The sequence below is a fragment of the Sphaerodactylus townsendi genome, linkage group LG01 (assembly GCF_021028975.2).
Source record: "Sphaerodactylus townsendi isolate TG3544 linkage group LG01, MPM_Stown_v2.3, whole genome shotgun sequence".
NCBI lineage: Eukaryota > Metazoa > Chordata > Lepidosauria > Squamata > Sphaerodactylidae > Sphaerodactylus > Sphaerodactylus townsendi.
Genome location: NC_059425.1, coordinates 25,563,284 through 25,578,607, shown reverse-complemented (window position 1 = coordinate 25,578,607; position 15,324 = coordinate 25,563,284). Strand labels below are relative to the sequence as shown.

General features: G+C 47.3%; 1 protein-coding gene across 3 annotated transcripts in view; it reads left to right on the top strand.

Moving 5' to 3' along the window:
• MAP4K2 (mitogen-activated protein kinase kinase kinase kinase 2) overlaps positions 1-15,031 on the top strand; it is a 53,997-nt gene extending 38,966 nt beyond the window's left edge. For all 3 annotated transcript variants that reach the window (XM_048514464.1, XM_048514473.1, XM_048514483.1), the window contains 14 exons: positions 766-878; positions 1,933-1,974; positions 2,191-2,275; positions 2,391-2,470; positions 3,602-3,662; positions 5,483-5,606; positions 6,789-6,847; positions 8,915-9,018; positions 9,151-9,322; positions 10,645-10,713; positions 10,825-10,911; positions 12,147-12,217; positions 12,800-12,855; positions 13,113-15,031. In XM_048514464.1, the coding sequence (XP_048370421.1) occupies positions 766-878; positions 1,933-1,974; positions 2,191-2,275; positions 2,391-2,470; positions 3,602-3,662; positions 5,483-5,606; positions 6,789-6,847; positions 8,915-9,018; positions 9,151-9,322; positions 10,645-10,713; positions 10,825-10,911; positions 12,147-12,217; positions 12,800-12,855; positions 13,113-13,200 (1,211 nt within the window). In that variant the 3' untranslated portion in view covers positions 13,201-15,031. The remainder of the gene's footprint in view (positions 1-765; positions 879-1,932; positions 1,975-2,190; positions 2,276-2,390; positions 2,471-3,601; positions 3,663-5,482; positions 5,607-6,788; positions 6,848-8,914; positions 9,019-9,150; positions 9,323-10,644; positions 10,714-10,824; positions 10,912-12,146; positions 12,218-12,799; positions 12,856-13,112) is intronic.
• The last annotated feature ends 293 nt before the right edge of the window (positions 15,032-15,324 follow it).

Below are 15,324 nucleotides of genomic sequence, written 5' to 3'. Positions count from 1 at the left end.
AAATCCGAACTCTTTCTCCTCTTCTTTTTTTTTTTTGGTTGGCTTGTGCTTTTAGAAGGAAAATCTGTTTTAAAAGTGTGTAAACAGTGTTGTGGGGAATTAGGATTGGAGGGGGGCATTGATGGCACCTGATCTGGCCAGTTAGTGCTGTGCAGAGCTGGCTTCTGCTGTATGTGGGTTTCAGCAGAAACCCATACTCCTTGCAATCCAGGTCTGTTTTCCCAATTCAAAAAAGATGAGAAAATCCTCCCCACTCCCTGCACCACAACCGAAAGTCTTCATTCGCAATTTAACCACTGCTGTTCACCTTGCTGTTTTATTCCTTTTCCTACTTTGCAGACTGGGCTATTCACTTTTTAAAAAATATTCATGTAAATGTTTGTTCTGCACTGGTTTTCTTAAAAAAAGGAAAATCCCTTTGAAAAGCTATTCTGGGAAATGGGACGTGAAGGTGGGTCTATGACTACAAGCACCGACTAGTCAGCGCAATGCAGTCTAGCAGAGTGGACTTGCCCAGAGCTCAGACCTAGACAGTAAAATACATGTTCAAGTGCAGTGTAGTAAATGCATTTCCATAGTGGCTCCCCTGTTCAAGTAATGTATGTTTTTACACAACTTCACACATGCTAAGCACATGTTCTGTCCTGAGTCTCTTGGAATTCCTTTTTGGTGGGCAGGATATGGAAAAAATCCATAGGCAGAATCCTGGAACACTGCTCCAGCTTGACTGCTGTATTTTTTGACGGCCTGTCTCTGTGTCTACAGATCGAACAGAGTTGAACAATGCTCCAGATTCTGTGGCGTCTGGCTCGCCGAAACCTGCGGATTCACTTCTATCCACAGAGTGGGCTACCATGAAGAGGAAAGAAGAGGCCACTGTAAGTGGAAGGGAGGGGATTCCTCCTTTTAAAACTCCAAGCAAAGAGTCTGAAACACAGATGGGAAACCGGAGGAGAAAGATCATTAAGGCCCCTCCCAGGATCTGGGCATCACAGCATAATGTTAGCAGGGTGACCTGGGGCAGGGGGATTGGACTCCTTGATCCTGCGCTGAAATATGGGAAGTTTGCAGTTGGGAATTTTTATTTATTTTACACATCTAAATAACACATACATAGAAAGATAAAGAAGAAATCCAGATCTAGTCCCCCTTCCCTCCTATAATAATACTAAATGAAAAGAAAAAAACACACAATATTGGAAGTGAATGAGGTATAGTGAAGTGCAAAAGAAGAATGAAATTGGGAGGTAGGACCAGCAAGATTATTGCCCTGGCTGTGGGAGTGAGGATGTACTCTAGTGGAGAGCCAGCATGGTGTGGTGGTTAAGAGCAGGTGCGTAGCTGCAATGGGGACATCCGGGACGGCTTGTCCTGGGCAGCACCATTGCAGTCATATGGGGTGGTAGGGCTGGGGTGGGTGGGGGCGGGCAGATTATGCCCCAGGTGCAGTTCCCCCTCCCTTCATCACTGGTTAAGAGCAGGTGGATTCTAATCTGGGGAACCGGGTTTGATTCCTCACTCCTCCACCTGAGTGGCAGAGGCTTATCTGGTGAACCAGATGTGTTTCCGCACTCCTACATTCCTGCTGGGTGACCTTGGCCTAGTCTGAGTTCTCTCTGAACTCTCTCAGCCCCACCTACCTCACAAGGTGTCTGTTGTGGGGAGAGGAAGGGAAAGGAGCTTGTAAGCCACCTTGAGTCTTCTTACAGGAGTGGGATATAAATCCAAACTCTTCTTCTTCTTCCTCCTCCTCTTCGCCCCCCCTCCTTCTCCTCCCTTTCATTGAGAGGTCTCCTTTCCCCAGCGGAAGAAAGTCATCCTGGTTAAAAGGAGGGCCAAGGGTGAGGGGCAGCCAGTGCCCTGTCCTTTCAAAGTAATGTGATCTTTCCCACATATTCCTGGTTGACTGTTTCTCTTCTTTGTTCTCTGCAGAGGTTAATTTGTCATGGGCTGCCTCCCACCCCCAAAGTCCACGTAAGTTCCATTCACAGGAAAGCCTCTTTTGGCAGCGTTCATTGGGCGGTGGGGAGGAAGCTACTTTGGTGAATTGGGGGAGAGCTGCGGCAGAAGGTTTTCGTTGAGAGCAGTAGAAGAAATACCAATGAGGCAGGATCCCAGAATGCTGCTCATTTGACTGCTTGACTGCTGAACCCACCACTGCCTACCTATGCTTGTGCTCTCCTCTCCTAGATGGGAGCCTGCTTCTCCAAGGTGTTTAATGGCTGCCCGCTGAAGATCAATTCAGCTACGACGTGGATCCACCCGGAAACACGAGGTACAACCAGCTCCCTCTCCTCCCTTGCCACCTCTGTAATCCCTGTGTAATCTGTGATCTGACTGTAATTCCTTTGTAATCTGTGATCTGACTTTCTTCCTCTTGCCCCTCACAGATCTCTATTTGGTGGTGGGAGCTGAGGAAGGCATCTACACCCTCAACCTGCATGAGCTTCATGAAGATACTATGGAAAAGGTTTGGAGACTTGGACAAGCGGTTGATGCTATTAGCAGAGGCAAAGCTACCAGGGGGGTGCACTTGGAGGGGATGGAAAATCCCTCCTCGCGATGCCCCCCCCGCCCCGCCCCCATACACACTTACCTTCATGAAACAGTGCAGGCTGGAGAAGCAGACTGTTCCCTTCAAGCTGAAAAAAACCTGGCAAGAACTATACTTCCCAGGAGACCTTGCAAGCCCCAGGGTCTCATGGGAAGTGTAGTTCCCACCAGGCTGTTTTCAGCCTGAAGGGAACAGGCCGCTTTTCCAGGCTGAACTAAAGTAAGGGGGGCGGGGCGGGGGATGGGTGCTGCGGGAGGGGGGCGGAAAACACAGAATGCGCACTGGGCGTACTCTGGCTCAGCTACGCCTCTGGCTACTAGTCTTCCAGTACTTTTGCATGGGGAGGGGCTGTGGTTCAGTGGCAAAGTGTTTGCTTGGCATGCAGAAGGTCCCTGGCATCTCCAGTTAAGAGCCAGGTATTGGGTGATAGGAAAGACCTCAGCCAGAGACCCTGGAGAGCCACTGCTAGTCTGAGTACTGACTACTCAGCACTGCAAAGACTACAAAGACAGCACTGACTTTGATGGACCCATGGCACGAGTCAGCATAAGGCAGCTTCATGTGTGGGCAGAGGAAAAACGAATGAGGCCTTAACCTGGAAGGTAGTGAGGGGAGACTTGGTTTGGGGCATTGATACCAGCCTCCGTGGATCTGCATCTGAAGGGAGCCACAAACGATCACCGCGAGAGCAGATTATTGTGTTGGCGGATTTGGTTGTATGCATTTTAATTCTCAGTGCCTTTTAATCAGGAAATCGGCTCATTTAAAAGAATCATATTAATTGAATTGTTAATTTTGGGGGGGTCTGTGCAGTTTGGTGGTGTGTTAGGCACCTTGAGTCTGAGGAAGTAAGGCAAGGTAAAAAGATTCCAAATAAAATAAATGTAATGTATATTATCATTTAGGGTTATGAGCCTTATCAAACTCAGTTAGGGCTATCACATTTAACTTTGGGCTGTCTTATATTACCCCATTACATTTTGCACAGGGAAAATAAAAAAGTTGTTCTGCAATTGATAGATGCCTGTCTCTCTTCCTTCTCCCTAGCTTCTTCCACACAGGTGTTCTTGGCTCTACTGTATGAATAGCGTGCTACTGACCTTAGCTGGTGAGTTCTTGGAGGCAGAGCTAACCACGACCCCCGCCCTGCCTTTTCACTTGTTAGTAGGTAGAAAGATCAACTTGCAGATTTTGGACTGCAGGTGATGGGGTTGGGAAGTATCAGAAAGCAGATTTAGAACTTAAGCGTCTGTATATGAAATACAAATTGCAGGCTTGTGCAGCCTCACTTTGCCTCAGTGCCGTGCGAGGAAGAAAGGGGAGGCAGATGTTTCAACATCCTCTTGGTTCTGCTAACTGAAAGGGGTTCCCCTGTTATATTTTTCCCCCTTGAAATAGGGGGAAAAATAATGAAAATGAAATAGGAAGCATAGTGGAGATTAATCCCCCATCTCAGGTATGAGGAGACCACATGGGAGGGTTGTCTAACATGGGCATCCCCTCCCAGGAGCCCTCTGACCCCGAACTCCCCCTTCTCCCTCCTGCCCCCTTCAGCTCTGAGCTGGCAAGGGCCTTGCCTGGCTGCCACCACTCTGGTTTTTTTTTGCGGGGTGGTGGTGGTGGTGTTCAAACTAGGGAAGGTCCACAGTTTCCTCCCTCCCTTTGCACTTCCAAACAACACCCCTGTACTGGTGAATGGTTGAGCTTGAGGTGTGAGAACTCAGACAGTTTAAAACTGCCTTACTGAACAGTGGGAAATAAAAGTACTTGTGAGCAACAGCTTGAACAGGATACTTTTTCAACAAGCAGGGCAACTTTAACACATGAAGGAATCAGCAAGAAAAATGAGAAAGACTCCAAAAATGGCTTCCTCACGTGTCCCTATTGTACAAAGCCCTTCCAGGGTCCAACCCACCTTCCTTGGGTGAGGGATCCTTTCTGGCTGGTAGCAGGTTCTCTGCCACTCGACTCCTGGAAGAACACCTTCATGGGGTCCTGAGAGGCTGAAACTTCCACCAATTAGACTTAGAATCATAGAGTTGGAAGAGACCCCAAGGGCCATCAAGTCCATCCCTTAGGCCTAGGAGAGAGAAGGCAGGGTTTGGGTAGTAGCATAGACACCCAGATTTGTGATAACTTCCCTTCCCTATATGTCCCCAAGGCAAACTGAGGCTGCTTGAAGCCACAATTTAAGGATGGCATTGGGTACAAGCCACTATCATCTACCCACTAATTCAACACCACTTAGACTGCCCCTGGACCATGCACAAGGCACTACTTGAGCAAATTTATTTGAAGTATTTCTGCCCTGTTTCTTGATAAAATATTTGAGGCACCTCACAAAGATCTGGCTTCAGACAGCTCATGTAAGTGAGCCAAGCCATGTGGGAGGGGATTGGTTCCTGATTCTAAATAGTGGCCAGTCAGACCTAGGTGCCCAATAGAACAGAGGACAAAACAAAATCTATAATCAACTATGGCAGCTCCCAGAACCTAGACAAGGGATAATTTGGCAAGTTCCTCAGGGTTTAGTTGAGCGCTCACTGACAGAGCATGTGCTTTGCATGCCAAAGGTTCCCGGGTTCAGTTCCCAGTATCACCAGATGAAAAAAAAATCTCTGATAGTAGGGCAGGGAGAAAAACCTTTGAGCCTGAGACTTGGAGCACTGTGACCAATCTGGGTTGATCATCATGGGCTCAAAACCCTGCAGACAGCAGCTTCATATGTTGAAATCTGGTTTGGTGGATTTGGGATAGGAGGAGACAGGGTATTATGACAGAATTCTGCAGAACTTGTGGGGAAGTCTGCGACAGGTTTATATAGGAGCTGGACAAGGGGGAAGGAGCTCTGTAAAATGTGGCACCCATCTCTTCCACCTGTTGACTACTGTGCAATTTGGCCAAATCTTTCTCCTTTTTGCTTTGCAGGGAAGTCTTCCCAGATCTCCTCCCACAACCTTCTGGGTCTCTTTGAGCAACGCTGTCAGCTACAGAAGCGGCAGGTTCCTCTTTCCATCGCTACCAATCGGCTGACCGAGCGAATCATCCCCAGGTGGGGAGAGGTGAGGGTGGGACCACGCTTCCCTTAAGGGGAGGGGGCTAGTATCCCATTAGAGAAAGGGAGGCAGTAATACTGTTGGAGAGCAGGGGCAATCTTAATAGCAAACTAGATTCTAGTCCAGTTGGGCTGGGATACCAACAAGATTTTGGGGTATAAGCTGTCAAAGCTCCCTTCACCTGATTCAAGGATGAACAGCTCATACCCCGCAAGATCTTGTTGATATCCCGGGTTCTCCTGGCCTAGAACTTAGCTGTTTATTGCAGACAACACTATTACCCTATGAAATGATCATAACATTAAGGTACACCTTTTCCTTTCAACTACTTTTTGGCAGCCATTTCAGGAAGTAAAAAGGAGAAGGATCTAAGTGGAATGTATAGAGGGAGACATGGGAAGGATAGAGGCCCCCCCGCCCCGGAAGGCTGCTGAATCTCCTGAAATAACCATGGGAGGAGGGTCTACATTTTTTGGAACTGTGAAGGACTAGAAGCTTGTTACAGGATTGACATTATTATTTCACTGCCAGTGCCTTGGTCGAAGGTGGCAGGGAAGATAGCGCTGGATTGGTGGTTGGGGCCATGGAAAATCATATCATGGTGGTTGGGGCCATGGAAAATCATATCATATCAAAGCTTCCAGTGGTAGTTCCAGATCTGTTTACTCCGCAGGGGGAGACTCTCTGCACATGCTCAAATGTGTGCACGTGTCTCAATATTTTGCGTATTTCAGTGCTGAGACGGTGCTTTGCCGTGTTTCTCTTCGCTAGAGAACCAGACCTGGCACGGGAGATTGGGTTCTTATGCTTAAATTCCATTGAGCGAGAATGGGGGGAAGAGGGACAGAAGGCATAACAATGGGGGAGCTCCAGATCCTATTTTGGCCCATTTGTTGTCACCATTTCACCTCTGCCCCGACCTGGATGGTCCCAGCTAGCCTGATTTCACCATGTCTCAGAAGCTAAACAGGGGTCAACCTTGGTTACTTTCTGAATGGGAGACCACCAAGGAATTCCAGGGTCACTGTGCAGAGAAAGACAATGGCAAACCCGCTCTGTTAGCATCTTGACTTGAAAAACCTATGGGGCCGCCATAAGTAGGCTGCATCTTGATGGTGCTTTACACAGACACAATTTCCCTCCATCCTCCAATCTAAAACTTTTTTGTTTCCTGGCAGGAAGTTTGCACTATCAGCCAAGATAGCAGATACCAAAGGCTGCTTGAAGTGTTGTGTGGGTGAGTGCCTGTCTGCTGTTCTGACAAGAAGACTTTCCATCCGACACCCACCTTTTCAGTAAGGTGTGGTGGTCAGAATTTTTGGCATAAGACCTGGGAGACCCAAGTTTAAATCCCTACTTGCCATGAAACTCATGGGGCCAGTCATTGTCTGTCAAACTTACTTCATGGAGTTGTTGTGAGGATAAAATGGAAGGAGAGAGAACAAAGTGTGCCATCCTTGAAAGAAATTAGGTCAAACCTAATAATGAAAATAATCTCATAGCAGCCACAGAAACAGATCTGTGGAGTCTTGAACTCATATAGAGTTGGAAGGAGCCATACAGGTCATCCAGTCCAACCACCTGTTCAATGTAGGATCAGCCTAGGCAGTGGTGGTGAACCTATGGCACTCCAGATGTTCACGGACTACAATTCCCATCAGCCCCTGCCAGCATGGCCAATTGGCCATGCTGGCAGGGGCTGATGGGAATTGTAGTCCATGGACATCGGAATGCCATAGGTTTGCCACCACGGGCCTAGAGCATCCCTGATAAGCGTTTGTCCAGTTGCTGCTTGAAGATTGCCAGTGAGGGGGAATTCACCACCTCCCTAGGTAGCTGATCTCACTGCTGAACTACTTTTACTGTAGTTCAGTTTTACTGTCTAACTCAAATCTTCTTAGCCCACACCAGCACAAATTAGAGAGGTATTCTTGTCCTATGATTGCCAATTTCTTTGACTCAGCCCTGCACATTCTTTCAACAGCAGTTTGCTCTTCTGATATTAGTAGGAGACCATTTTCATTTCCATGTTATTTTTCATGGGAGGCCTGCAAATTTATCTTTAGCTAAATGCATAATAGAATGACCAGCTAGCAACCGAGTCCTGTTCTCCAGGATTCCTCTGATGTCTTGGGGCAGTCTGGGTATCGTTTATTCCCCTGGCTCAGCTTAGGCTGACCAATTAAGAAAAGAATTTTAACACTCAGAATGCAGATGAACACAGTACCGCTCTTGTGTAACTTGGCATTCTGTCAATTTCTCTGAAGCTTGAGGGGCTTGCATGCTAGCCGGTTCCCAGCCGCCCCTCTTACACAGTGGGCGGGGCATGGCATTCCTTGTTTTCTCTCCAGCCGTCAAAAAGCATTAGTTGGTAAACCTTCCAATCCAGCCTAATTATTTTCTCTTAATAACAATTTGACAGTTCCCTGGGCTCAAGACTCATTTTGAATCCTTAGAATCCTCTTTCAGACTTAATAGTCTTGAGTTAATATTCTTTCCTTCCCCTGGGTATAAATTTTGCATGTTCAATAGAGCCATTAATAATATTAAATTTCTTCATATTTTAAATAATTAAGAAACTGCAGTTGTATTCTTACACTGTGTCATGATTGTCGTGTGAACAACTGATTTCTTCATCAAAATTAACGAGATGGTTGTTTGACAACGAATGAATCTCAGATGTAGGAACTCATAATTGATCATCACAGTTTAGAATATTTAGCGATGGATGTGAGGATGTTGTATGATGGAAGATTCTAAGAATAGACTGGGGATTTTCACATACATTGTTTTAGGGTCCTTTTCATTTATAGTATTCTCAGTTTGGTACGCTCATGTGTTCAGAGAATACATAGGCAAGGAAAATAGAATCTTGGCAAGGCAGAATGACTGAGGCAAAAGTGAAACCAAAAAGACACCACAGAAGAACTTGTTTTAATGAAAAGAAATATTTTGTAAAGGGGAAAATCTCTATGCTGTTTTGGTAATCATCTTCTGGGTGGGGTAGATGAGCAAACTCTCATGGGCTAAATAGGGTGGGGGCTGGTTTGTACTTGGATGGGAGACCACCAGGATTGCTGCACAGAGGTAGGCAATTGGCAAACCACCTCTGAACATCTTTTGCCTTGAAAACCTCGTGTGAGGTTGCTGCAAGTCAACTTCAGCTTGATGGCACTTTCTACCACCAGTTGCACCTTTTGGGGCTGCTCTTCAGTATTTGCTATGCCTGCCCACTGTTTTCTTTGCCTTCAACCTGAATGCCATGTTAGCAGTTATGAGACTGACACTGCTGTTTCTGTTGCAGTCCGTAATCCCTACTCCGGGAGCACGTTTCTGTGTGCTGCTCTTCCCACCAGCCTTGCCCTCCTGCAGTGGTACGAGCCCTTGCAGAAGTTCATGCTACTGAAGGTATGTGTGTGGCCAGATGGAGGGGGGCCAGATGGAGCACTCCTTTCCTTCAGAGTGTTCCTGAAGTTCTGGCAGTGCCCCGGAACAGGATGTCTTTGTAGCCACACCCTTTGCATTTCTTTCTTCCCCCAGCACGTCCCTGTGGTACTGCCAGCTCCCTTGACCTTGTTTGAGCTGCTGGTGGTAGAGACGGAAGAGTACCCGCAGGTATGCTTGGGGGTCACCGGCAGCGACCAGCCAGGTGCAGAGTTGCATTTCAGCACGCTTTCTCTCAGCACCGGCCTCAGCACCTCAAGCCCTTCTGGTAAGGCAGGACTAGGGCAGTCTTTTAAAATCTGCTACCGAAAGTGTGCTAAGTGGCTAGTCTGATCTGAGAAGCTAAGCAGGGGTCAGCCCTGGTGAGTTAGTACTTGGATGGGAGACCACCAAGGAAGTCCAGGATTGCTGCGCAGAGGCAGGCAACGGCGAGCGACTTGACAGCACTTAAACATTTATATTTATTTTTATTTATTTATTGTTTAGTTTTATATACCGCCCTGTCCCCGAAGGGCTCTGGGCAGTGTATAACAAAGTTAAATCATAATACAATTAAACACAATCAAAAACTAAACAATTAGATTCCAATATAAATAGATTACTAAATCCCCATTAAAAACAGCGGTTAGTACAAAGTTTAAAATCTAAATCGGGGGCCCAGCAAACCAATTTTAAAACCCTCCCTAATGGGAAGACTGCTGGCTCCATCAGTAAAAGATGTAAACTGAAACGAGAACAGGAGGGGAATGGGGCACCATCAATGGCTGGTTACTCCAAAGGCCCAGTGGAACAACTCAATCTTACAGGCCCTGCGGAATTCACCAAGGTCCCGCAGGGCCCGGACAGCCGGAGGAAGAGTGTTCCACCAGGCCGGGGCCAGGGCCGTGAAGGCCCTGGTCCGTGTGGAGGCCAGCCAGCAAATTGGCCTCTGCTGAGCGCAGAGGCCGAGTAGGGACATATGGGATATAGTCATATAAAGGGTTTTTTTTTAAAGAAAAAGAAATTAGGATTATAAAAATGAAGTCACGAGAACCAACATGTTTGCTAGGCTACAGGGAGACTTGGTTCACTGCCTGACCCAGGGGTTGAGGGTTGCTTGCTTTCCAGTGGAGCCTGGAGATGTGGGACTGCAATTGTTCTCCAGGTAGCAGAGATTAGTTCCCCTGAAGAAAATGGCTACTTCGGAGGATGGGCTCTGTGGCATTATACCCAGCTGAGGTGCCTCTCCAGCCTCCACCGCCAAATCTCCAAACCCAGAATTAGCAACTGAACAATGGGTTCAGCTTAATCTATACGAACACTCCGATGTTCTGAACTCTGCGAAGGGCTGCCTTGTTCTGGATCAGAAATGTGCTGCATCTGGTGGAGGTGAGATGGTCAGGGATTCAGAGAGGAGGGCCAGGGAACAGTCAGGTGTCTGAGGAGCAACAGGGACCCCTTGTTTATGTGTGGTCAATCACAAAATTGTGCAAGAATTCTTGGGGCCCCCCCCAAGATGCTGCGGGTGTAGACCTGCAAGTTTCAGGGGTCTGCGGAAAGTCAGATTCAATACCTCCAAAACCCCTTAACCCTTCTCTTGCCTTGTTGCAGGCCGGCCCCTTGTCATGGCCAATCACGTCACTCAGATGGACCGAGACACTGTCCTTGTCTGTTTTGAGCGTAAGTTCTATTTCACTTAGACCCAGTCCTCCTCCTTTCTTCTCTGCCAGCCTGACGGCCTTCCCTGGATCACAGTATCTTGATTAGTCAACTTTGTTGTTCTTGTTTTAGGCTGCTTGCGGGTAGTGAACCTACGTGGTGCCCCTCGGGGAGGCCTTGCTCCTGAACTTACCTTCAACTTCCCTATTGAGACCATTGGTATGTTGGATTGGTGGTGTGTGTGTGTATTGGGGGGGGCGGTCCTCATGATAAAGATGGAGGGGTTCTTTGGGCATCTTTCGAGGTCTGGCTACTTAAGTTGTTCTTTCCCTCTCTAAGCCAGGGGCATATCTATAAAAAATAGTGCCCAGGGCAAGCAGTAGAAAGTACCCCCCCCCCCCCCCCACATTCTCCCTCCTGCCCCTTGCCTGTCCTGTGCCCTGCATCTCTCTCCAGAGGCTTGTGTGTGTAAGCAGTGCAGAGCTTCTCTTGGAAGACCACTCCATTTGCTTCGGCTTTTCCACCCCCACCCCCCCCACCCCCAATGTGGCTAAATGGCTGCAGCCTGGGGACATTTGCTCTAAGCAGTGTCAACTTAACTGCACTGAGGTTGGCCCCTCTGACTTCCTGGTTCTTCGTGGATCACTGCATTCCCGCCTGCCCCATACTTACTTATAATTTATTTTTAATACATATTGTCAAAGACTTCCATGGCTGGAATCAACTGGCTGTTGTGGGTTTTTTGAGCTGTGTGGCCATGGTCTGGTAGTTTTTGCTCCTAACTAATTCACCTGTATCTGAAGATGCCAGCCATAGATACGGGAGAAACATTAGAAGCAAAAAATATGAGACCATAGCCACAAAGCCTGGAAAATCTACAACAGCCAATTTATTTTCACTTACTTATTCTGTGTTCGCAATAGCTTGGAACTACTGAAAGGTTTCCACAGATGGACGGGATTTTCATCTGTGGAGCATGACCTCCCTTCCTCTTTCCTGCTGCAGTCCAAAATGATGCTTCCTATGCTTCCAAAAGGACTCTAGTAACAGTGTGAGGGGGATGGAGGAGGTCTGCCTTAGAAGAGAAATCAGTGAAAATCCTCCTGCCAGCTGCATGCATGGAACTTTTCTGATGGATCAAAGGCAATAAAAGATTTTTGAGGGGGCTTACAAAAAGGACTAAAAATAACACTAACCAATAAAAACGAAACAATGAAATTAGCATGCTTCTAGGCCTCAAATATACATTCATACTTTTAAAAGCTTTTCCTAGTGTTATTGTCTTTTCCAGTTAGCCTTGTCTTCTCATGATGTGACCAAAGTATGATGTTAGCATCTTAGGTTAGAGGACTCTTTTTGAGCTTAAGGTTGAGAACAAGTTTGTTTTAAAAAAACAAAACAACGATGATTCTACATTTTGCCTGATATTTCCTTCCCTCTTTGCTTTGATACAGTGTGCCTTCAAGATAGTGTTTTGGCCTTCTGGAAACATGGCATGCAAGGCCGAAGCCTGGAGTCTGGTGAGGTAAGTGAAGATGAGGTGGGGTATAGGTGTCTGTTGGCACCAGACTGTTTTAATGATGAGAGAGTCTTTCCACCTAACATTACAGGGGGAAATGTTAGTCCAACAGCATTAGGAAGAAGTAATTCTGAATGGGTGTGTCTTATCTAGGTATTGTTTCCTTGAGGTGCATGAGAGGTGCCCTTCCGGTTCAGATTAGAGGTCCATCTAGTCCAGCATTCTGTTTCACAAGCCAGCTTCCCCCATATATTCCAACAAGGTGGATCATATGCTCATACCAAGTGGAATTCTGAAAAAAATATCACGGAAATCTTGCTGTTTTGTTTTCTAATACAGAGATCCCTCTTGGCCTATTACAGAGAGCAGTACTCTGCATCATTTAATATGGAGAAGAAGCGGTACAAAGAGTCATTTTTAAAGAACAGTCCATAGTTTGCCTCTTCCTTCCCTGGATTCCTCTCTCAAGAACGGGTCCAAGAGTTAAAGGGTGTTTAACAAGTGGGCTTGAACTAGAGTAGCTGTTTAGGTGGACAGAGCATCAGGAACAAGGATTTCCGGCTAACCTGTTTGTTCATTCCGTAACAGGTGACGCAGGAGGTAACGGACGAGTCCCGAGTGTTCCAGGTCTTAGGAACCCATAGGTAAGGCTTTTTGCTGTGCTCTCTCCATTAAGCATCCAGTGCACAGTTTGTATGCGGGAAGCGAAGTTATTTTTATTTCCCAGGATGCTCCCTAAGCCCTGGGTTTGTGCTGAGGACCCTAACTGTGGGTAGCTGCCACTTGCACATTCCCTCTGGATGTTCCCTCTGGCCATCAGTCAGACAAATATCTGCCTTTCCTTTCCCTTTAAGTGACTGTGCTGCTCATTGTTCCTCCGGCCTCTTTTCATCCCTGGCAGAGACATAATCCTGGCGAGCACGCCCACAGACAATCCCATGGCGCACAGCAACCTCTACATCTTGACGGGCCACGAAAGCAGCTACTGAGTGCCTTCTCCAAAGCTTTGTGTCTCTTGGAGGTGCCTGGCCTTGTGCTGGACTATCACGAAGATGGCGGGCTGGCTGGGACCCAGGTCTGCTGATTGCTGTGGGAACCCACTGGAATGGAGGGGTGTACACGTGTGTGGAAGGCTTTCGAGCCCTTCCCTGCCTCTCTCCACTGCTGCCATATACACTGGACATAACACTGTCTGGGCTCCCATACATTATTTGCTTGAGTCTTCCTGAGATCCTGCTGTGCACTAGGATGGGAGAACCCTCTTCCCTGATTTGGGCCAGCATCTCCTGAGATGTTCGCAATAATTTGACCACTAGTCTGTCTGAAGAGTGTAGTGGTCTCTCTCAGCTGACACCATGTGCCTGCTTGAACGCTTCCTCGTCCCCTTTTCCCCTTCTTAATCCTTAGAGGTTGTCCCCCATTTAACCTTTAGAAGCTGTCTAATCATGTGTAGGCAACATGACCTAGTCTAGCCTCCAGAGTGAAGACAATCATTTGCCAAGGGTGAAACAGGGCGTCACGTGATTAGCACTCGAGCTTTACATTAAAGTCTTTCAGGGCACTTTGAATTCTGACCTGTTCTCTTTAAATTGGAGACAGGAAGCACGTTGTTTTGAGGCTAGATGTGTGAATGCATGAATAAATCAGGCCCAGGATGGGCAAACTGGATGATTGTGGCAGCAGGAGATGGTGTGGGTGGTTGTATATATGTGTGGGGGTGAGAGAGAGAGATTGAGCAATATGCTTGCCAAATATCTAAGCAGGAGGAATAGGTGCCTCTAAAGTGTAGATGGATTGGGGGGGGGGAGAGAACTGGCTGAGAACATTCAACACATGGTCCACGTAGTGTGGGCAACTTGTATGCTATAGATCAGTTTCTGAGCCTGTTAGCCTATTGTGGCTTTCAACCAAGCACTCTGGAGGGGCTGGGGATCTCTAAAAATGTGTGCCCTTTCATGAAAGTATGGAGAGGGACAGTGAAACGGCTGAGCCGGTTTCAGGAGCGTTTACATTTTTGTAGCATAGATGTTCCCCTGCCGCCACCTGGACGGCCCAGGCTAGCCTGATCTCAGCAGATCTCAGAAGCTAAGCAGGGTTTGTCTTATTCAGAGACCTCCATGGAAAGCCAGAAGCAGGAAGTGGTAAACCACCTCTGATGGTCTCTTGTCTTGAAAACCCTACTGGGTTGCCATAGGTCAGCTGCAACTGGACAGCACTTTATTTTACACACAAATGTTTCCCTAACGTAGGTCCGCACACATATATCTCACTGTGCCCAACCAGCCCCTCCTCACAGGTGTATTGTGGCCCACTGGGGCTAGGCTCCCTGTCTTTGGAGCCCCAGCTAGGCAATTAGAATGGGGATTGGGGGCGGGTTGGATGGGCTGCATTTTGCTTGAAGATCCACAAGTTGTCCTAATGGGTATATGTGGGTTGAATGACTGCTACAGTACTGCAACCAGGTTGGGGGTTGGCTGCTTGGAAAGAGAAACATGCTGGTGTGTATGCCCAAGGGCTGTGTGGGTGGGGCTGAGTGAAGCCCTATTGTGTTGAGATTCACGTGAGGTCTTTGGTGGTGAGGCGGCTTTCTGTTTTTTTTGTTGCTGTTGCTTGAGCCAGTAGAAACATACAGCCAGCTATCTGGGCTTATGCGGCCAACCACAATCCTGATCAGGTCAGTGCCAAGCAGCTGCTTTCCCAGGCTGCTAATCTCTTTGTGGTTTTTAATTGCTGTAAGTTGGAATTTATTGTCTCAGAAAACCAAACGTGGAAAGAAAATGCTATTTAACATGGAGATTGATATTAAACTGTGGCATTTTACTCCCCGGTTATTGGGTGTGATACATTTTCTTTACCAGATAAGAAGAAAAGTCATGCTGGATCAGGCTAAAAGGCCGTCTAGTCCAGCATTCTGTTCACACAGCAGCCAACCAGCTACCTCCAAGGAGTCCACAAACAGGAAGACTGCAACAGCATTATCCTACCTGTGCTCCCCAGAAACTCTTCTAAGGAGGCATACTCCTTCTGATACTAGAGATAGTAGATATCCATCATGACTAGTAGCCATTGATAGCCATCATCCAATAATTTGTCCATTCCACTTTTAAAGCCTT